Here is a 21,935-nt window from a genome sequence, read left to right as displayed (position 1 = left end):
CATTAAAACATCTTAAGAACATTAGGAGTTTGTGGACTATCTTTTTTTTTTTTTTTTTAATTTTTTTTTTTTCAACGTTTATTTATTTTTGGGACAGAGAGAGACAGAGCATGAACGGGGGAGGGGCAGAGAGAGAGGGAGACACAGAATCGGAAACAGGCTCCGGGCTCTGAGCCATCAGCCCAGAGCCCGACGCGGGGCTCGAACTCACGGACCGCGAGATCGTGACCTGGCTGAAGTCGGACGCTTAACCGACTGCGCCACCCAGGCGCCCCAAGTTTGTGGACTATCTTAATTCTCCCGTGTGATTGTCAGTTCTGCCTTTAGAAAAGGAAATTGGCTGATCCCATATAGCTATTTGCTGTTTGTCAGGTGTTCACTAGAAAATAAAAACAAGGGGCGCCTGGGTGGCGCAGTCGGTTAAGCGTCCGACTTCAGCCAGGTCACGATCTCGCGTTCCGTGAGTTCGAGCCCCGCGTCAGGCTCTGGGCTGGTGGCTCAGAGCCTGGAGCCTGTTTCCGATTCTGTGTCTCCCTCTGTCTCTGCCCCTCCCCTGTTCATGCTGTCTCTCTCTGTCCCAAAAATAAATAAACGTTGAAAAAAAAAAATTTAAAAAAAAAAAAATAAAAAAAAAAAAAATAAAAACAAAATAAATTTCGGGTAGGCATAAAGGAACTCCAGCATACTGGCACATAGATGGAAAATGACTTTATAGGGGCATTTTTGGCAATTCAAGGCCAATAAAAAGGCCAAGTTCCTATGTCTGTCCATCTGTCCAGTGGATGTTCATGTGCATCCATTTCCCTTACCCCCAGTATGGACCATTTGGATTCACGCCTCAGAAGAGCAGAGTTCAGTGAAATCCTGTGCTGGGGATCAGCCTGCCTTGGGACTTCTGATATTAACTTGAAACAACTTAGTAGTTTTTCACCTTACTTACCTCAGACTCGATGTCATCATTCTGCAAAAGAGAGTACAAGACCTGCCTCCTAGAAAGAATTTGAGGAGCACAGATCATGTGGGTAAAGCTCATGGTACAGCCCCCAGTATGTGGTCAGTCGAGGGTGGTTGTTTCATTATGTTGAAACAGAACAGCTATCTTCTCTTCCCTACTTTTCCTCATTGCCCATAGAAAGATGCTACCCTTGGCTTCCTGGGGCACACTAAGGAATAGGTGAGGTTCAAAGCAAATTTGGGGTTCTCTAGGGCTAAAACGTGTGTTGGATGGGGGTGGGGGATGATGGGAGAGAGGGTGGAGGTTTGGTCAGACATTCCCATGAATGGGATATTCATCTGCTGCTAGTGGGCTGCCTTATGTGGTCCTTTTATGATGTCACTGATTAAATTCCAAACCCTGTGAAAGTTGAGGCCTTAAAACTGGGCCTTCTTCATAGCAGCGAGCACAGTGCTCAACCCCAAGCCATAGGTGTTCACTCAACAGTTGTGACCAAACCTTCCTTGGTGACCGTAATGCACCAGTCTCCCTTTCACTGGAGTGAGAAAGAAAGCAGCCATATGTTACTGAAAAGAGCTCCACTGGCTGGTCTGGAACCCAGAGCACACAGGTGTCCCTGCTGTCAGTCACTGGTTGAAATATTTGTCTTAGGAACATTTTTAAACATGGACTAAACCGTAAAGGAAATTTTAGAGTAAAGTAAATTTTCTTATATTAGACATTTTCAATTTATATAAGATCTTGTGCCAGATTGTTTAGAAAGAGGCTTAGTTATGTTTAATTGTGTTTAATTTCTTAAAGATCATATTTTTGGGGGTGCCTGGGTGCTCAGTCAGTGAAGCGTCCGACTTCGGCTCAGGTCAGCTCTCGTGGTTCGTGGGTTCAAGTCCCGCATTAGGCTTTGTGCTGACAGCTCAGAGCCTGGAGCCTGCTTCAGATTCTGTGTCTCCCTCTCTCTGCCCCTCCCCTGCTCTCTCTCTCTCTCTCTCTCTCTCTCTCTCTGTCTCCTCTCTCTTTCTTGCTCTCTCTCTCGTATCTCTAGAGTTTTTGTTAAGCAGAAACAAAAAAATAAATAAAATTTTACTCCTCTGATTTCCAGAGTGGAAAAATTAACATCCAGAATGGTGATATATTTCAAGTTTGGGAAGAAAGCTGGTAATAGAGATTCTTCTTGGTGCTTGGGAGATAAAAAATCATACCTTGTCCTAAGTTGAATCCAGTATTAGAGTTATTGCTTGAAATAACCAGGCCCCAGACTTGTAATTTAAGATTTAATGTTTAAATTAGTGTTTTCTTTGTCTCATGAAATTTTGGAATGTTGAGTTGACAAGCACTTAGTAACCTAGATTGTATCTTTAAGAATGTATTGTGTGATGTTAATCATAGGAGATGGAGCACCTCCAACAGTTGACTATGTTAGACTGAGTGCATCTTGCAACTAGATATTAATTTTTGTTGGTAGATGCTGGCAGATAGGTATTGAAAGCTCCATGCCCATGGTACTTCCACGTTCTAATCTATAGTGTTAAATAAAATGATACTTGGATTGGTCATGAAGAAATTTTTCCTCCCGGCTTATTTGTGAGAGCAACTGCTGTTACTGATCAATGAGCTATAACTGCGAGAAGAGTCTTTGGGGGAAAACAGTGTGATAGATGGTATGAGGGCTGATTATCTGACTATCCGTAGTTCCTTTCAGTCTAAAGGACTAAAAGGGCATGCCCCTACTGTTTTCCAAGGGGCATCTCTCCCTGTGTCCCAGACCGGGACCATTTACACACCAAATCCAGTGACCTTTGAATGGTCAGGCTGATGAATCTCCCTCCAGCAACTTTTGACACTCACATTGTGCTCTCTTCCACTTGTCCTTTCTTTTTGGCTTCTATGACATTTATGTCTCCCTGTTCTCCTGTTTGTGTCTTTCTTCTCTTCCTCCTTCCTGAATTCTCTTAGCATTGCCCAAATGTGAACATCCACCCCAGCTCACCTCAAACCCCTGCTTACAACTCCCTCGCACTGGATCTGACATGACACTTAATGTCATCCCAGCCACTCTTTTCCTACCGTAGCTCTCATAATCATCCAGACCTCTTTAGCAAGCTCTGGTCTTTGATGTTTTTACCCAGTATCTTCACTTTAAAGTAGCCGTAGGGGCATCTGGGTGGTTCAGTTGGTTGTGTGTTCGACTTCAGCTCAGGTCACCATCTCATGGTTTGTGAGTTCAAGCCCCACATCAGGCTCACTGCTGTCAGTGCTGAGCCAGCTTCGGATCTTCTATCCCCCTCTCTGTGCCCCTCTCGGGTTCTTATGCACGTGTGCACCTTCTCTCTCCCTCAAAATTAAATAAACGTTTAAAGTAGCCTTAGAGTACTCAAACTCAGTGCATTTAAAGTAAACTTCCCTCTCCTTATTCTTCCTTTATCCAGTGTGACTGTCCTGACTGTCCTGATAGAGCAAGTGTAATCTCTATCTCTTGTCACTTCTCCTCTTGAAAATTTCCATTCATTTCCCCTTTTCTATAAAACAAGCCCCAGGCTTCTTATTCTAAGGCTCAAACACCCTCCAGAATTGGCTCCAACCTACTTTCTAGCTTTATTTCTCAGTTAGGCCATGTGATCTCTTCCATTACTGTTTCACAACTATACCCCAGACCAAGACTTAGGAACTTGCCTGTCCACAGACAGCTAATATGAATAAGTGAAGCCAGTGAGGGCAGAGCCATGATAAACTGGTACGCCCAGCATGAAAAAGGCAACTCAGCTCTAAAGCATGGTTGCTGTAGGACATGCAGACCTGGTGTTGCCAGATCTTCTGATTTTTAAATACTGTCACACAACAAAAAAACATCTTTAAGGGCTAGAGAAGGCGCAGAGACCATAAGATTGTGACTCAGCCACAGATCCACCCCCAGTCACTTCCGTGCTTATGTTTATTTCACCTCTTTCTCCATACTTCTTACACGTGCAGAGGTCATCCCATATGCTACCTGTTTGGTAAAACCTTCCCTGGGATATTGGAGTCTCCTTCGTCCCCTGCAACATTTATGATTTGTGCTGCCCTGTTGAAATGTTACCTTTTAAATTTACTTCCTGGGGATACATGTCTCAACTCCCTAACTCATTATGAGCATGAAACCGTGGGTCATTCTTGTGTTGTCCTGTCTCTTACCCTCTAGTCCCTTCTTAACAAATGTCTTATATATAGTCAGTTCTCAATACTTGGTTTTTCTTGGTTGATGGGTGGCGTTTGGAGAACTGGGACAGGATCTAAATACTATTTTATGACAGTAAAGAACAGACAGGACTTACTGAGTGCCTGATGTATTCAGGTTCTCTGCCAGATGCTTTAGATAAATTATTCGGTTTCATCCTGGCTGCAGTTCTGCTAGGTGTGGGTGTGATACCCAGTTTACAGCTGCCTTAACTAAGGCCCTGAGAGGTTAAGTACAATGCCTAAGGCCATACAGTGGGTAGAAATTCAGCTCTCCGATTCCCTTTGTATTTTTCACACTGTTTTCTAAGCTCCCAGCAGGCTTAGCAGACACATGCATGCACAAGCCACAAATGGGTTATAATTATAATTGTGCCTGGACACTGAGAGCAGCTGAGGGCTGAACCAGTAGGAGCTCATGGGACCTGTCACCTCCCTTACCCCCACGGTGACCTGCAAACATGGCCCTTGGTGTGGAGAAGGTAGGCAAGCCCTGTGTTGATTAGTCCATGCTCCTTTTAGTGACATTTGTAAAAGGCAGCATGTGCAATGTAATACAGTTAAGAACATAATTTTTGGTATACTCTTTCCTTAGGAAAGAATGATGGGATTCCAAAACCAAATTTTACAAGGTAAAATAGATTTCGTTACTTGAAGAGTGCCACCCAAGTTCTGTCTGGAGGAAGCTCCTGTCATTAAAGAGGTGACTTTTCAGACAGATTCGATATAGAAACAGCATTAAGTGAATAAGCGTTTCTTGTGTGATCAATATTGAAAACTAAAATTAGAGCTCAAGATTTGGTGGCTTTAGAATAGTTAAGGAATACTCTGGTAGAACTGTAAAAGTATATAGGAATTGAGTGAGTTTAGAAGCTGTGGTAAACAGCTGCATTTGAGGTCATTAATATCGCTTTCAGAAATGGAAAATTCATTGAGAGAGAAGCATATTTTTAACAGCATAGCACTTTAACCTGTGATTCAATCATGAACATTAGTTTTTTTTTTTTTTTAACTTGTGCTTAATCAAATTACATGGTACATTTTGGCACTGCTTCTCAAAAAATAATGGCAAGTTGTAGCATTCCAGGGCCAGAAATGAGACCTTTTATGTACAAAGTTTTTTTGGCTTCTTGAAATCAAGGTTAAAGTAGAACATATTTAAAGTGCCTTAAATTCCATTGCATCTGAAGTAGAAATACATGTGAAACAAAACTGCTAATAGTACTTAGGGAATATGGGTTAGTATAGAAATGTTGAATATTCACATTACCATACTTAGATTAAATAGCTACTAAAGGCAGTTGTCTGTCAAAATTTTTATCATTTGCTTTCTTGGCTATTCACTTATACCCACCCCCCACCCCCAGAAAAAAACATTAAGCTTAGACCTTTTTGAGACATTTAGATCAGTTTCTCTTATTTGACTACATTTACATAACAGAACCCTGTAAAAAGGATCTGTACCAAACTGATCACTAGTCCACCTGACACAAGTCTTAGGGTGCTCTAGAAACATTTATGTTTTACAGAAGTGAAAATTTTGAGTGCTTGATACACTTAAAATGAGAATGAGAAAATACTTTAATTTTTGCATAAAAGAAAAGTACATTCATGGGGCACCTGGGTGGCTCAGTCAGTTAAGCAACCGACTTCGGCTCAGGTCATGATCTCGTGGTTCTGAGTTCCAGCCCCACATCAGGCTCTGTGCTGATGGCTCAGAGCCTGGAGCCTGCTTCGGATTCTGTATCTCTTTATCTCTCTGCCCCTCCCCCAATCACACTCTGTCTCTCTGTCTCTCTCTTAAAAATAAATAAACATTTAAAAAATTTAAAAGAAAAAAATAAATTCAAATAAGATCAAATAGAAACAGACAATTCTTGTCTTACACCTTAAAATGAAAACAGTAACAGATGATAAAGTCCCATATTAACATCATTATGGTGAATAATAGACATGAATATTAGAGACATTTCTATCAAAGCTTTAGATTTTGACCACACATTGACATATTTTATTTCAAGTGAACATAGTGTTTAAAACTGCAATAGTATTTGCTTTCCAGCAATAAGTATGATAAGTATGATAAGTACATACATACTTATGATAAGTACATAACATAAGTATGTTATCAGTATGTTTCTTTTATACTGCAAGAGTACTTCCTATATTTAAAAAAGCCACAACATAAATATTCTTTTATTTGGGGGGAGGGATGTTGTGTGGGGGGGTAGTATTCCAAAAAGGATGGCTGAATATTTTTGTCAGTGATGAGTTAAGAATTTGGGATTCGGTTTAGTGATTGATTTAATGATTAGAATTTCAAAGGAAAGCTTTTTGTGTATTAATACCTAGGTATTCACAGAGTTGGAAAGCAAAATGAATATATCTTTTTATTCAGAATGTTAGTGTATATGGCAACTATGAAATTGTTTAAATGAGAGATATTTTTATACACAAAGGTGCTTTTCTGCCTAAGTCTTAAATTACTATTAATTAAGCATTATATAATATAATAGATAATTATAGTGTTTTAATGTCGATGCCAGTGGATTTGCTACTCTTTCTAAATGGCTATTGTTGGCTAATAGTCTTCAGGGGATCATTTATGTAGCCATTGTGGTTCTAAAAATAGCCCTAAATGCCATGGGACAGCCTTTTTTGAAACATGGCTGTTATAAAATGCATTTTTATCTGAAGTGTGTCCTTTTGATTATATCATTCATTTACTTTCATGTGCAGCAAAAAATACCAATGCTGAAAAAGAAGGGAAAGATCTTTATACATAAAAAAAAATTTCATAACAATATGTTATGTAGGGAAAGATGTGAATCAAGGGTATTGAGAAACTGTTGTATTCATTAGGATTTTTAGCTATTTAGTAGGGTTTTAACCAGAGATGTTTTCATGTAGCCTCATTGTTTTTATTTTAATTAATATTTCTATGGCAAGGAGATAATTAGGTAAATGCTGTTGAATATTAAATATAGCAGAAGCTTAGGGGAAAGCATTTCTGGGTCAAAGCCCTTAACAAAATATTGTCATGTGTGAGCTGATTAGTTGAATTGAATGCCAAATGGTTTCGCCACCATACAACCAGAATCTTAGAGTCACTCAGTTCATTATCTAAGGCTGTTCCAGAATGGAATGATTGGTTATGTCAAAGTTTAATGGCATTCATTCTAATTTCAGTTGCTAGTGGAGTAAATTTTGATTAGAGAATAGTTCCAGCCTCCTTAAATTAGCTAAGTGTAAGAACATCCCAGAGAGACTGAACCTGCATTTTGAATGCTGAGTGTATGAGGTTCTCAGGGCCTCACCCAGTGCTTTCTGTATATTGTTGGCTCTGATCTATAAGGGCCCACAGAGAACCCTAAAATAGATTCTAGGCTACTCTGTGATTCTTGCTGCCTGTATCTAACATTGTATGCAAAAAAAGACTCCCATTTCTAATTAGACCAAAGACATTGAGGATTTTCATCAACTACATTTAGTACAAAGCAGTGTTAGACTTTGGGAACATCCCTGTTCAATAGTGTCCCAGAGTGATACGATAGTTCTCAAGTTGTATTTCAAAATATCCTAGGGTTCAGACATTATGCCATTAAACTATTTTGTTTAAGTTTGTTTATTTTTAAGAGAGAGAGCACAAGCAGGGGAGAGGCCAAGAGAGAGGGAGAGAATCCCAAGCAGACTCCATATTGTCAGTACAAACCCAGACACAGGGCTCGAACTCACAAACCATGAGATCATGACCTGAGCTTGAAATCAAGAGTCAGACACTTAACTGACTAAGCCACCCAGACGCCCCTATTGAAACTATTTTAAAAACCGTGATAAAGGACGCAGAGTTTCAAAAGTATATTTCAAACTTTCCATTAGGATAACCAAGCAATGAACTTACGCTGCCAGACTAACTAGTTTTGGGGCAGGTCTTAGAGTAAACCTTCTCCCGCCTTTGTTGTGTATGCGTAGATGCACGTGTAGAGATGGAATCTCTTCTGTGAATTTGGAAATTACATTGAAAGTCAGAGTTTGCCAGTGACTTTTGTAAGCAGGCGCTCTAGTGGAGAGCTCCTGGCTCTTCTGTGAATATAGGATGTGTGTGTGCGCTCACACTAAATCGTCCAACCAGCCACATCGCCACAGTTGCCTGTAAAGCTCTATACTGGGCTGTTCTTTCCCCTTACACACTTACAGTGTATAGATCTTAATTTAGGCCTACTGAGGCCCAGACACATCTGTTTGAGAACTTACTTTTACAGGAAATAGTAAGTTGGAACAGTGATTGTTAACATACTGCAGTGTGATACAACATTATAAGTGTAGGCTTATTTTACTGTATAGGCGCCATTTGTCAAACTCATTTTTTAATAAAGAATAGTGTTACTTAGTATAAGTAAATAAATATCTTTGAAAAAAACCTTTCTTAATACTTTTCCTTAACATCTATGGTTCATTTCACTTAAGGGCATTTTGCAATTAGAAAGCAAGCTTGTTTTTTTTTTTTTTTTTTTAAACATTACCATTTGCCACTTATTTGTGTAAATCAGGATTATCTTGATGTTCTGCAACCAAACAAAACAGAATTAGTGAAGCAGGGACAACTGATATAGGACTGTAGATGTCATTTACTACCTCTTTATAGCAGAGTTTTGTGTTCGTAAACTTTGTTGTTTCACATGGATCAACTTTTACAGTAAATGTTATTGGTTATTTATAAAAATTCTGGAATTTTTCCAGTCTTCAACATAGAGCTACAGGGCTCTATACTGGGCAATTCTTTCTACTTACATACTTAAGAGTAGCAGTTAGAGAGCTTAAATGCTATTGAGTATACAGGCTCATTAGTCTCACAACTTAATGCTATTTCAATTATCTAGAAATTTGATGGCCAGAATGTAACGGACATGAAAATGAAATCATATAGTAAAATGAATTTTAAGTTAAGGAGGGTGGATAAAGACTATTATGGCCAGAGCCCTACTTTGCATTCTACATGTAATCTTTTTTCTATCAATTTGGAAGTGATATTGGGGGATGAGAGTTTGCCTGTTTAGGTATTCCATATGACATGTAAGCTGCACTTTTCTTAGAACACTCACGGCCAAGAGGCAAGAGAGAAAAACAAATCAAACTTGTTTTTATTGGTTGAGGAGGTAGGAAAGGGATTGGGAAGGAGCATATTGTGATACATTATACCTGTTCCCATTTTTAGTGAGACTTAACTCTGTCTCTCTCTCCATAGCAGTAACAACATCACCTGCCACTTTCCCAACTTCTTACAGATGCCTTTGAAAGAGAAAGGTGAATGGTCTTGGAACCTGATCTGTGTTCTCTAAGTTTATTATCCAATTTATTATCCATTGTTCTTGCCCTAGACTTAGGTAATAGAAAACCTTAATTTATTAAAACATGCAGGCTTCATTTCCTGTAGGATTGGAGTATATACCCCAGAAATATTGTAAAATTTATTTTTCAAAAGACTTTATTATGTATTGGTTTTCCATAACGTCTTTACCCACAGAAGTAAATGATGTTTTAGGGAGTAAAAAAAGATGACAAAAGTATGTTTAGAGAGCCTTGCAAAAAAAATTACCTCATAGCTTGAGGTATTCTGTGTAAGGAGTTTAAAAAATCTTAACTTGAATAAATGATGTATTTTGTGGCTAAAATTCTCCTGTCCTAACCCCTCCCACACCCACCACCACGTATCATGTTTCTGCCACACACTGTTTTAGAGGCTGGAGAAGCAGTTGTCCCTCTTATCACTGGTTTGCTTACCTTGTGTTTGTTTTTCTTGCTTCTCAGAGACCCTCCTTGATGACTTCCTTCTCACATACACGGTCTTCATGACAACTGATGACCTGTGCCAGGCGCTACTAAGGCAATATCCTTCATTAACTTCAGGATGCTGTGTCGGCTTCCCTTCAGACCGATGTCTCGCATTAGTAATTAACTGCCTTTCCTAATTTCCTCAGCCCCTCTGTAGAGTGTGGATATGTTAAATATTAATGTAATGATATCCAAGGTAAAAGACGACACAAGACAGAATTGACAGGGGGAGCTGGAAAGCAGGGCTGCTGTTTTCACCTTCTAGGTCATGGGTAAATTGTACTGTTTGTATTATGTTTTCTTCCAACATAGGTCTCAAGACTTTAGAGAACTGGAGGTAAGTTTAGCATAGTGGGTGTACCCCAGAGTCAAGAGGCTGAGCGGATTGGCAGTAAGTGAACTTGTGAGTTCATGCCAGAGGTTCGTACCAGCGGTTAGTGCCAGAGGACTTGTGCAAGAGAATGTACACACATGATGGCACGTTTCTCCACAAGTCCGGGATCAGACCAGCTGTCCCCCATGTGGGAGGTCTAAACTACGCCCTGGAATCAACTGCTGTCTCTTCAGAGCTTTGTGAAGACATGTGCTGTTAGAATGATGGATGGGATTAGAAGGTTAATGACCAGTTAAGGAAGCTTTATGATTTGATGCATTAACTAGAAGGGATGCAACAGAGGAAAGGCCAAAAAGCCAAGCCAAGTAAATTTACTCAAGAGTTTCCACACAGGCCTCTTGACTCACAATGTTCAAGGAAGGTGCTTCAGAAGCATTTAAGAAGCCTGGTAACTGTCAGATTTTTACCAAACTAAACTGAAGATTCCACTTGAGCCCATGTGAACATTTTCGGAAAGACAGATTTGTGTGTGTGTGTGTGTGTGTGTGTGTGTGTGTGTGTGTGTGTGTGTATACCTAGGTTTTATTGAGCCCTCGATGGTAATGGTCTTAGCAATATTCTTTTCCTGTTAAATAATTGTTCTATTTCTCCCCTACTTTACAGCCTTTTCCTGCTTAAGAGAATACCTTCAAACTCCATAAAGGGCATAATTGAAATAAAATCTCTCTTAATAATACGTTAACTAGAAATGGTGGTTCGTTTTTAGTGCTTTGTTATCATAAGAGCACACAAAGCTACAGATCTTGTGGAACTTTATAGAACTAGTTCATAAAACTGATCTTGAAAAATTAGCAGTTTTGAATTTGGAAAATTTCTAAACCAGATTTCTTCCACAGCTCTCAAGTGGGTATTACTAAGAAATTCTGTAATAATTTCAGAATTACACTTTAAAAGTGTTTTAGGGGCACCTGGGTGGCTCAGTCAGTTGAGCGTCTTCAGCCCAGGTCATGATCTCGTGGTTCATGAGTTCGAACCCCACATCAGGCTCACAGCTGTTTAGCGCACAGCTTTGGGTTCTCTGTCCTCCTCTCTCTGCCCCTTCCCTGCTTGCCCTCTTTCAAAAATAAATAAACATTAAAAAAATTATTAAAAGTGTTTTAGGAAAATATCAATGAGCTAGTTTCTTTTACATTTTAATGCTAACATTTTCCCAAAAGTATTACCATCTATTAAACAACATAGTTTGTTTTATAGCAAATAAATGCCTTCAAATCATTGTTTTTAAATATGATCCTAATATAATTTGTGATTGTTACTAAGTAATATAATGCATCATAAAATTTCTCTGAAGAATCTCTAAAACTTTACCATAAGCATGTTTTGAGTCTTTGACAGACATTTTTTGAGAGAGAGAGAAACTGTGTGCCCCAGGGAGTGGCAGAAGGAGAGGGAAAGAGAATCTTAAGCAGGCTCCATACTCAGCGAGGAGCCCGATGCAGGGATCGATCTCACGACCATGAGATCATGACCTGAGCCCAAATCAAGAGTCGGACGCGTGACCAGCTGAGCTACCCAGAGGTCACTAAGACATTGTATATGAAACTTTAGTTCAGATTCTTAGCAGTCTTGTTACTAATTATCAAAACTTATGAAATCCATAACATTTTAAAGTCAGGAGTCTTCCTACATGACTATTTCAGTATACTTGCAGACTCTGCTTTTTGTGAAATAATACGAACCACAAACAAAAGTATGGCATCCATATTTAATTTAAGAGATTTTTTGGTACACCTTAGTGAAGATATCTTATATATCCTCCTATCACCTTCTAAGAGTGGTCTGAATTATATTTTGTTTGTCCCCCATGTTTTTTAACTATTATTTACAGATTAGAGCCATTTATACTGTTTTTGGATATCTTAGATGGGTACTTTTACAGTGATAGAATTTTATACTTTTCAGGTTTTATCATCATCAAGGGCATTATGTGAACTCACAGGTTTAGTCTAGCTAATGGTCAGTGCATTACACTGAAAGTAAATCTTATCCAGTGCCTTCCCACTATTCCCTTCCTCCAGCTACATTTATAAATCAATATAATCTAGCATGGGAAAAATGTGTAAGAGTAATATACCCTGATACAGAAAACAGAATAATCCAAATGTTAAATTTAATCGGTAAACATTTTTAAAAATATATCTTGGGGCATCTGGGTGGCTCAGTCAGTTAAGTGTCTGACTTGGGCTTAGGTCATGATCTTATGATTTGTGGGTTCGAGTCCTGTTTCGGGCTCTCTGCTGTCCCAGTAGAGCCTGCTTCAGCTCCTCCGTCACCTCTCTCTCTGCCTTTCCCCTGCTTGTTCTCTTTCTGTGAAAAATAAGCATTAAAAAAAATCTATCTATCTATGTCTATATCTAGACAGATATAGATATAGATATAGATATAGATATAGATATAGATATAGATATATCTTGCAGAAAGAACAAGATTAAGCAAATAAGTGGTAGTAACTGTGAATGGAGAGGAGCAGCTGAACTGTCAGTCCCTGAACTTGCTTTGTCCTCCAAGTCCATAATTGTAGAACATAGATGCAGTGGTACTAAAAAGCTCATCTCTTGACTACACATGCTGACCTAAAAGAAAGAAGCTGTTAGTACTTCCTAATTTTCTAGGTTTTCTTTATATTAGTCAGGCCATGATAGTCACAATAAAAGAAGAACCTGATATCTGTACAAGTGAAAATAATGAAGGATATAAATCATTATATTTTGCCTTTTTAGGGAAAAACCAGGAAAAAATAGAAGCTTTAACTGGTTGTGTGTTTGCCTGAGTTTATTTCACAGATAGAAATAAAAAAAAAAATCAAATGTCCTTAATGTGTTTTTGCAGACTTGGGAGACAGTGGCTGAAATATGTTTTAAAATATTTACAAAGGCTGAAATAGATGTTTCTATTTTGCAATTATGTATCAGCATTAAAGAGTGTAGATTCCTGTCTAGCAACCCCAAAGCCTATCTGTCCTTGGAATCATAGCATTTCCTATTCTGATTTAACTTTCCATTGTATTCAAGATAGTCATAAATGATCATTTGGAGAATAAAAACACTAGATTGGTTTGGAAAATGCGAAGCTTCTGTCTCATTCCTGTGGCTTAAACACGTTGCTTTTGAGGTTGTTCTTTTTATACAATTTTAACAGCATAGTTAACACATGGTCGGTCACTGTATACAAATTAGGAAATATTTATGAGTATAATAAAAATTAAGGTACTCTGATATCTCATTACCTTGAGAAGCCACTGTTAACTTTCAATATATATTATTCCAGGTAATGAAAATTTTCATATAAATAAGCATAGTTAACAGAAATGGATCATCCCATCATATTTTCTCACTTGCTTTCGTACTCAACAATACATGGTGTGTTTTTTGTTTTTTAATTTTTTTAATTTATTTTGAGAGAGAGACAGAGCAAGTGGGGGAGGGGCAGAGAGAGAAGGAGAGAGAGAATCCCAAGCAGGCTTTACACTGTCAGTGCAGAACCTGATGCCAGGTTTGAACTCACGAACAGTGAGATCATGACCTGAGCTGAAACCGGATGGACACTTAACTGACTGAGCCACCCAAGCGCCCAACAATACATTGTGAACATCCACTGTCAGTAAATGCACTATAAGGTCATCAGTTTTATGGCTGTAGAATAGCCTATTAATGCATATGTGATAATTTAGTTAACTATCCACAGAGTTTGAAGCATTTAGTTTGTTCTTGTTGTATTTTTTTTCATTCCAGTGAAAATGAAAATCAGCAGTCCTTTTTAATTGTGTCTGCACATTTATCCAGTCCCTTTTTTCCAAGAAAATTCCTGGGGTTGGGCATTTAAATCATATCACAAATTATGCTCCAGAACTTTGTGCTCATTTGGGACTACTTGAGAAGTAACTGGTTTTATAAATTGTGGATTTCTGAAGATCAGAGGATACCTGGTCTAGTTCTGATCCAACTTTTATGGCAAGTGTCTACCTATGTAGTGACACCAGATCTCTTGGAGCCACTCTTGAAATTCATTGGTCTCTCTCTCTCTCTCTCTGCCCCAACCCACTCGCATTCTGTCTTTGTCTCTCTCAAAAATAAATAAACATTAAAAAAATTTTTTTTTTAAAGGGGGCGCCTGGGTGGCTCAGTCGATTGAGCGTCCAACTTCGGCTCAGGTCATGATCTCACAGTTCGTGAGTTCGAGCCCCGCATCGGGCTCTGTGCTGACAGCTCAGAGCCTGGAGCCTGCTTTGGATTCTGTGTCTCCCTCTCTCTAACCCACTCGCATTCTGTCTCTGTCCCTCTCAAAAATAAATAAACATTAAAAATTTTTAAATAAAAAAAAAAAGAAATTCATTGGTCTCTTAGAATCTCTTCATGGTGACATTGACCCATGCTTCTGTATGGAACTGTGTCAGCAGCTATCAGTGCAAATCATCTAATTAACCTTCACGACCTGCCACCAAGCGCATAGAAATCATTTCCTGGGTTTACTTACTTTAGCTCTTTCCAGTGCATAACTTTTGCTCTTCCTACACATATACTTTTCCTCTGGCATGCTTAGATACTTGTAGATTCTTTGGAAAACGCTTTAGCATATTTTGAGAGAACAGTAGATAGATCTCTTTATATTTTTACTTCCAAGAACGCAATATTCTTTCTTAACCATTTGCACCTATTCTGCTAAGAAGTATCAAGGCAAAGAAGAAAACTCAGATGTTCCTTGTCGGAAACGTAAGGTCTTACATCTCGTGTCCCAGTGGATTGCTCTGTACAAAGACTGGTTACATGAAGACGAACATTCCAAAATGTTCTTAAAGGTAATCTGGTGACTTCCAGATATTCTTTGATGCCAAATGACTGATTTTATTTTCATTTATGCATTTCAAAAAATCTCATTTGTAGATTGTAGTCATTCAACTTTTATGTAATGTTCAAGCTGTGACTCAAAATATTAATGTCTTGATTTTTGAGGCCTGGTATTTTGCACATAGAAATTTTTTTAATGGTGAAGAATTCATTATGAAAAAATGGAAAGGGCTAGTTTTACATTCACTCATTTAAGTTTATTTTATATGATTCATGGGAATTTTGATTCCAGATGAAATAATTAAGGTAGGTAAAATAAAACATACTTGAAAACTTGACCGTATTAACACGTTGAGATTTACTCTAAGTTTGAACTAACCAGTCCCACATATACAATATTTGGATAAGAAAAATTATCTATCATTTAAAAACTCTATTGACAATACATGCATTATGAAAGTTTTTCAGACCATGGTGTATTTTGAGAATTTTATGCACTAATAATTTGCAAAATGGGTACTAACCTAGACTTACATTTGGAATTAGATAAATGTATATATTTTTCTAATTGTTCATAGGCTGCCATATCTTTTCCACACAGATGATTCTCTGGAGACAATATGTAGACCATTGGATTCCTTGGCCACCAAAGCCATATTAGCTGTACAGGCTAACACAGAGAAGGAGTAGAATGGAAATTCGAGCAGGGAGCAGGTCTATTTCAGACAAGTGTTCAAACTGATTTTGCCTCTCATGAAGGAAATCACTTTGATTTCAAAATTCAGATGTCATTTAGACATCCACTTAAAAATTGGTTTAACCAACTCTGCCTAAACTAATGTTATTTTCAAAACAACTAGGTAATAGAATTTAATCGATTTTTTTCCCTCCTAAATGACGATGTGGATATTATTTTTTTAAATATAGAATAGGCACGGAACTCTTGAGTAGCCTTCCAGAGACCTGTAAGTTTCCAGCATTGATTACTTAAAGCCCCTGAAAGCTGTGAGGGAGCCACACAATTGAGTGAGGGGCTAGGAGGTAGAATCCCACGTAGCATCTCACAGATGTCTGGTTTAACCCCCTGTATAACCCTGCTTTCCACCTGTTCCCTCAGCAGGGTAACCATGGTCTCAGTCTTAATCCTTACAGAATAGGCATTTCAGCTGCCACTTTTCTTCCCCCCCAGACCATATACAGGAATGTACTGGATGATGTGTATGAATATCCAATACTTGAAAAAGAACTGAAAGAATTTCAAAAGATACTTGGAATGCACCGTCGTCAGTGAGTATTTAATTTTCTGTATTGCCATTAATAAAAGAAAGCAGCAAGTGTGATCAAATTTGGATGTTTTAGAAATTTTTTAAACATTTATTTATTTTTGAGAGACAGAGACAGGGAACGAGAAGGGGAGGGGCAGAGAGGGAGGCAGACACAGAATCCGAAGCAGGCTCCAGGCTCTGAGCTGTCAGCACAGAGCCCGATGTGGGGCTCAAACCCACGAACTATGAGATCATGACCTGAGCCGAAGTCAGATGCTTAACCAGCTGAGCCACCCAGGCACCCTGGATGTCTTAAAAAGGTCATCTTGAGGGATGCCTGGGTGGCTCAGTCGCTTAAGGATCCGACTTAGGCTCAGGTCATGATCTCATGGTTCGTGTGTTTGGGCCCCGCATCGGGCTCTGTGCTGACAGCTCACAACCTGGAGCCTGCTTCGGATTCTGTGTCTCCCTCTCTCTCTGCCCCTTCCCCACCTCTCTAAAATAAATAAACATTAAAAAAACATTAAAATTCATCTTGAACATTCTGAATCAGGATTCCTTCTTGATTCCTTAGCTTTTCTATAGTAAATTGTGTATTTTGTTTTTATATCAAAATGAACACAAAATTAAGGTGGTTGACTATGTTGTTTAACCCTCTTTAATACGATAGAAACCATAACAACCTTCGTACATAAAAGCAATTATTTAATAAGTTATTTAATGTTAAAAATATAAATATTTAACTTGATGTTTTGGGGGCTCACAGCTATGTCTGATGGAATAAGGAAAAAAATTTTATAGGCAGGTTTCAGCAAGTCACGAAGCATGTTTAAAGCTCCATTTTATGGATTCCCTGAGGTTTCTTTATCAGTTTAGAAAGATTTAAAAAAAAAAAACATTTACTCAATGACTTTTGGCATGTGTAAGTATCCCTGAGGTATCTATCATTAGTCTTTCAAGTTGCCAATACCTGACTTAACCACTGACCCTCCTTATTAATTTTGGTAAATGAAAGCATCAAGTCATTATTCAGTTTTCAGATACAGCTGCAACGTTAATCTGAAGGGAAAAACTGTTCTCTGATTTACAGTGTAGTTTGTACATAGTAAACATGAAATACATGTGTGTCAAGTTGTGAGAAACTTCTATTAAGATTTCAGAAGTCACAAAGGCACTTCTCAGAGAAAATGTTAATTCAGGCCTCTCAGATGACTAATTTGAAATTTAAAGCCTGACCTAATTTTAGTAAAGAGAGATCCTGTTGCAAATTAAGTGTCTATATAAATTAATTTTAGGGCACAAACAAATCACGTGGAAGTTTTCGTCCTCAATCGTGAAAATCACACTTAGAAATTCAGAAATGAGATGCAGTTTAGGACGGTGTTAGAAACACGTGTTGTAAATTTGGGTGGTCTTCCTTTGTCACAGTCTACACCACAAGAAGCCCCCATCACCTAAGAGCAGTATGAGATTGTGAACAAACACATGAAACAGAAAAGAAAAAGAACCTTTACATCAGAATAATCCTCCACATGGAAGCTGTTCTTTGCTGCAAGACAGGCCTTGTTACCCTTGAGAAACTTTAATTCATGGCTTAATACATTTACATGCATTAGATGTACTAATGGAACTCGATATATCCCATTAAAAAAACTTACATAAAATGTGAAATAATTAATTAAAATAAGAAAACGATATAAGGTATGACTCTTGCCTCTTTGGTAGAAGATGATCTCTTAATTCTGGGAGAAGATTTGAGCTGGGGACCTGCTGGATGTCCACCACACAGGGAAACATTCTGGAAAAGATGCTCCTTGCGTTGACTTAACTATCTGAAGCACAATAATTTCACTTAAAATCCATCAGTATATGAGAAAACTTAAGAGTTTCTGTGGACTGAATAAATCCAGTTCTTCCCTCAGCATTCACTTTCTGTGGGTAGAAAGTAAAATATGCCTGTGGAGTAGATGGCATCTTTTCTTCCTGGTTCGCTTAAAATCCAGAGCCCAATGTCAAGGGTGTTCTACCTAGTGACCTAATGAATACTGGGTTTTATCTCTTTGAAAAGCAGAAAACCTCTGCCCAGTACCTGAAAAGTAGTCTTCTGTGACAGTCATTGCATTACACAGGGTTTGGGACAAAGACTGACTTCTTGTCCTTTTTCCTTTCAGCACTGTAGATGAATATTCACCACAAAGGAAGGTGAGGCAGACCTCTCTCTCTCTGAAATGGGGCCATCAAGCTTGGAGACCTTGCCTTGCCTCACTGGCATTTCTTCATAATGAAAATGAGTGCTGCCTCCAGCAGAACAGGGGCAGGCAGGGAAGCCTGGGGCTAGACCTTGCGAGCACCTTCCTGCTTCACTTCAGTTTCCCTGTGCTAGTACAGATCCAGTTGTACCCATATGCCCTTGACTTGTCGTTCTGAGTATTTTTGGAGTCTTAGAGTTGCCCCACTGTTCCCAGAATCATACAAATTTGAATTTGAACTATTGATGGGAAAAGAAAAAAGAAAAAAAATGCAGGCAAGAATCTTGACTGCAAGCATGAGGAAGTCGAGTAAGCAAAAGCTTTGCCCTTTTCAACCCAACAAAAGGAGAAATGGTAGCAAGAAAGAACGTGTTTCCTATTCACCTTGAAGGGGAAATGCACCAAGAACTGTCGGGCACAGGTTTTGTAGAAGCTGATCTATCAAGTGGAGAATTACAATGAATAATCTACTTATTTCCCTTAAGCAAGTCATAGTGCCACAGCAGAAGTATGCAACTTTGTCCCCTGCTTTATCCAGAACTCCTTGATCCACAAGCACGGTTGATGTTGGGATGTCTAGAGAAGTATACATGGATTTTTGCAGCAGCCAAAGTTTGAAAATCATGCCACCCCTCTCCAGCATGTTGCTAGAATAATTATAGGGGCTTTTTGCCTGCTTCTGGCTTTGGCCGGATCTGTCTTGTTGCTCAGAATCTCCACCTCCACATGCGTTAATAGAGGCAACTCCCTATTTATTCCTCTAAGATTGGATGGGTGGGTTTCATATTAAAAAGAAAAAAAAAAAGAAAGAAGGAAAGAAAAATTGGCTAGCTCTTCTGGAACATGCTGTAAGCAGCTGTGGTTTTTCCAAAGGGCAGGAATGCATTCATTCATTGTTCTCTTTCTCACTTCTCACAGAATAAAGCCCTTTTCCACCAATTCAGTCTTAAGGAGAACTGGCTCCAGCATAGAGGAACTGTGACTGAAACAGAGGAAAGTGAGTATGATTTTGTGAGGGTTTGGGGTGGGTGGAGCAGAGGTCAGTCACCCTCACTCTCCAGCAGTAATGCATCGGCCTGCCCTTAGCGTTTCCAACAGTCACACCCTGTGACAAGCACCTTAGGACCCCACAGGATGGTTTTTATTTTCTTGCTTTGAGTGTTACAGTTGTCTTGACCATACAGCAGTGTCCCAGGGGCCAAGGACATTTTCAATTTGAGAAGGAAGGAAAGGAGCCTGCAAAAGAGCTTCCCAACTTTCTTAGGGAGAGGCGCAAAATTGCCGGGAATTTTCCTTTTCCTCTTAGCCGCTTTCTCCCATAATCTGTCAGCCCACTGCCTGTGACTGACTAGAAGGTCCACTAAAGCTACCGTGCAGGGAATTGGCGGAGTCATTCCCTGGGATTTAGAGAAGAAACTCTTGGCGAGCATAGCGAAGGAAAGGAAATGCACTGAAATCCCTGCGTGGCCAGACTGTGCCGGGCAGTGCCGCATGCCCCGTGCGCCCTGTGCCAGCGCTGCTCAGTGAGAGGGTCAGTGAGAGGGCTTGTGACCCACCCTGAAGGCAGCTGCTCGCTCAGCATCAGGGGAGACAGCCTTGCAGCCCCCAGAAGGTGCTTACACACTATTCTGTGTTACTCTCTTGTAACAGAACAGGAAATGGTTTCCTCCCGTTTGCACCAAGGTTGAGTGAAGTACAGAACCTGGGGAAACATAATTGAAACATTCATGCTATAGTGACTGGGAGACTTTCTCTTTTAGCCCACTTCTCAGTATGTGCTGAAATTCTATGTGTGCACATTTAATATCTGCTCAGCTTCTCCAACACACAACAAAACGTCACATGGATGCTTCTTGTGCTATGTAGTGTTAGTATATAATGCTGCTGGTAATGGGGCATAAGAAGTATGGTCTATAACAAGTGGAAGCTTAAAAAAAATTAGCTTACCTCCTAATTCCTTAGTTGCAGGCCCTCCATGCTTGTTTGTCTTACAATTTAATCGTAAAATTTCCCAAACTGAGTTTCAAAGAGCGTTAAGTATTTCCAGACCCCCAGCCTCTTTTTGTTTGTCAGTTTATTAATAAGTAAGCTGTAAACTTTGCTCATATGTAGCAGTTTTGCAGGATTTTGTCTGGTTCAAAAATTTTATTTTTCTGTGAAAGCAAAAAGCTTTGTGTCTCTCACAAGTCTGTTGACAACATATATAAAACAGCTATTTGTTAGATGCTATTGTTTTAGTGACCTACCCAACAGAACCCAAACCAAAATGTTGTCAGTGCCTTCTGGCGGCGTATTTACTTTGAGGTTTATACACATAAACTCATAGTTGTTTGTTTGTTTGTTTGTTTTTGCTTCATTTGCATTTCTGTGGAAACAATCCTGGGTTTATTTTTGTGGAGCCATTTAAATTGCTTATAAGATTTCTCTAGGAAACGCACCCTCCCCCTTTATTTTTTTTACATAAAATGAGAAATAATATGCAATATGGTGGAAATAATTTGCAAAGTGGTAGAGAAGAATACCTAAGTGTATTATCTTTTTGAAAGAAGCTAGTGTTTTATACATTCAGAGCTGGGATAAGAAGCAAATAATGTATCAATTATCTCCACTATTATTAAGCAATTTCTGCTATCAAATCATAAAGAAATTTTTTTCCAGGACCCTGATTCACCTTGATAGTGATGATGTCCTAGTAATAATTATTTGCACTGCAGACAATAAAATGAAACTTAAAGGGCTACAAACCGGACTTCTGTTTGGAAACCATACTCATCACCATCTTGCTCAGGGACATCCTTATTAACTGCTCAAGAAACCTGAGCACAAAAACCATGGCAAGCCGGCAGATTTTTTTCGATAAGCTTGTGAGAAGTCTAACAGCAAAATGCAGTATTCCCGATTGAGCCACTGTGACTATCCACAAGTGGAATGTCACATAAAAATTTATTAGTTAGGTACCTTAATATATTGCTTTGGGAAAGCTCAGTAGTGCTGAAAGAAATTACACTTTGTGTACCACAAATGCTACTGTGCTGGGGTCAGGCCATCTCCACCATGAGCACACACTTGTATCACATGGGTCTCTCATGACAGTTTGGGAAGCCTAAGTCCATTTACCAGGTCTTGATGACGTCTGCATCTCATGTGTGTGCAAGCACACATTTATATATGTATGCCTTCAGGCACTTGGGTGCAGACATAAATATGTAAATCTAGTTCTGTATGTTTGCTACCAAAGAGAATAGT

General features: G+C 39.0%; 1 protein-coding gene across 2 annotated transcripts in view; it reads left to right on the top strand.

Moving 5' to 3' along the window:
- RAPGEF5 (Rap guanine nucleotide exchange factor 5) overlaps window positions 1-21,935 on the top strand; it is a 233,780-nt gene that overhangs the window by 174,727 nt on the left and 37,118 nt on the right. For both annotated transcript variants that reach the window (XM_045495057.1, XM_045495058.1), the window contains 5 exons: window positions 9,974-10,052; window positions 15,042-15,186; window positions 16,365-16,462; window positions 18,612-18,642; window positions 19,608-19,686. In XM_045495057.1, coding sequence (XP_045351013.1) covers window positions 9,974-10,052; window positions 15,042-15,186; window positions 16,365-16,462; window positions 18,612-18,642; window positions 19,608-19,686 — 432 coding nt within the window. The remainder of the gene's footprint in view (window positions 1-9,973; window positions 10,053-15,041; window positions 15,187-16,364; window positions 16,463-18,611; window positions 18,643-19,607; window positions 19,687-21,935) is intronic.

This window comes from Leopardus geoffroyi, chromosome A2 (assembly GCF_018350155.1).
Source record: "Leopardus geoffroyi isolate Oge1 chromosome A2, O.geoffroyi_Oge1_pat1.0, whole genome shotgun sequence".
NCBI lineage: Eukaryota > Metazoa > Chordata > Mammalia > Carnivora > Felidae > Leopardus > Leopardus geoffroyi.
The sequence above is the reverse complement of the archived record's forward strand: the minus strand, read 5'-3'. Positions and strand labels throughout refer to the sequence as shown.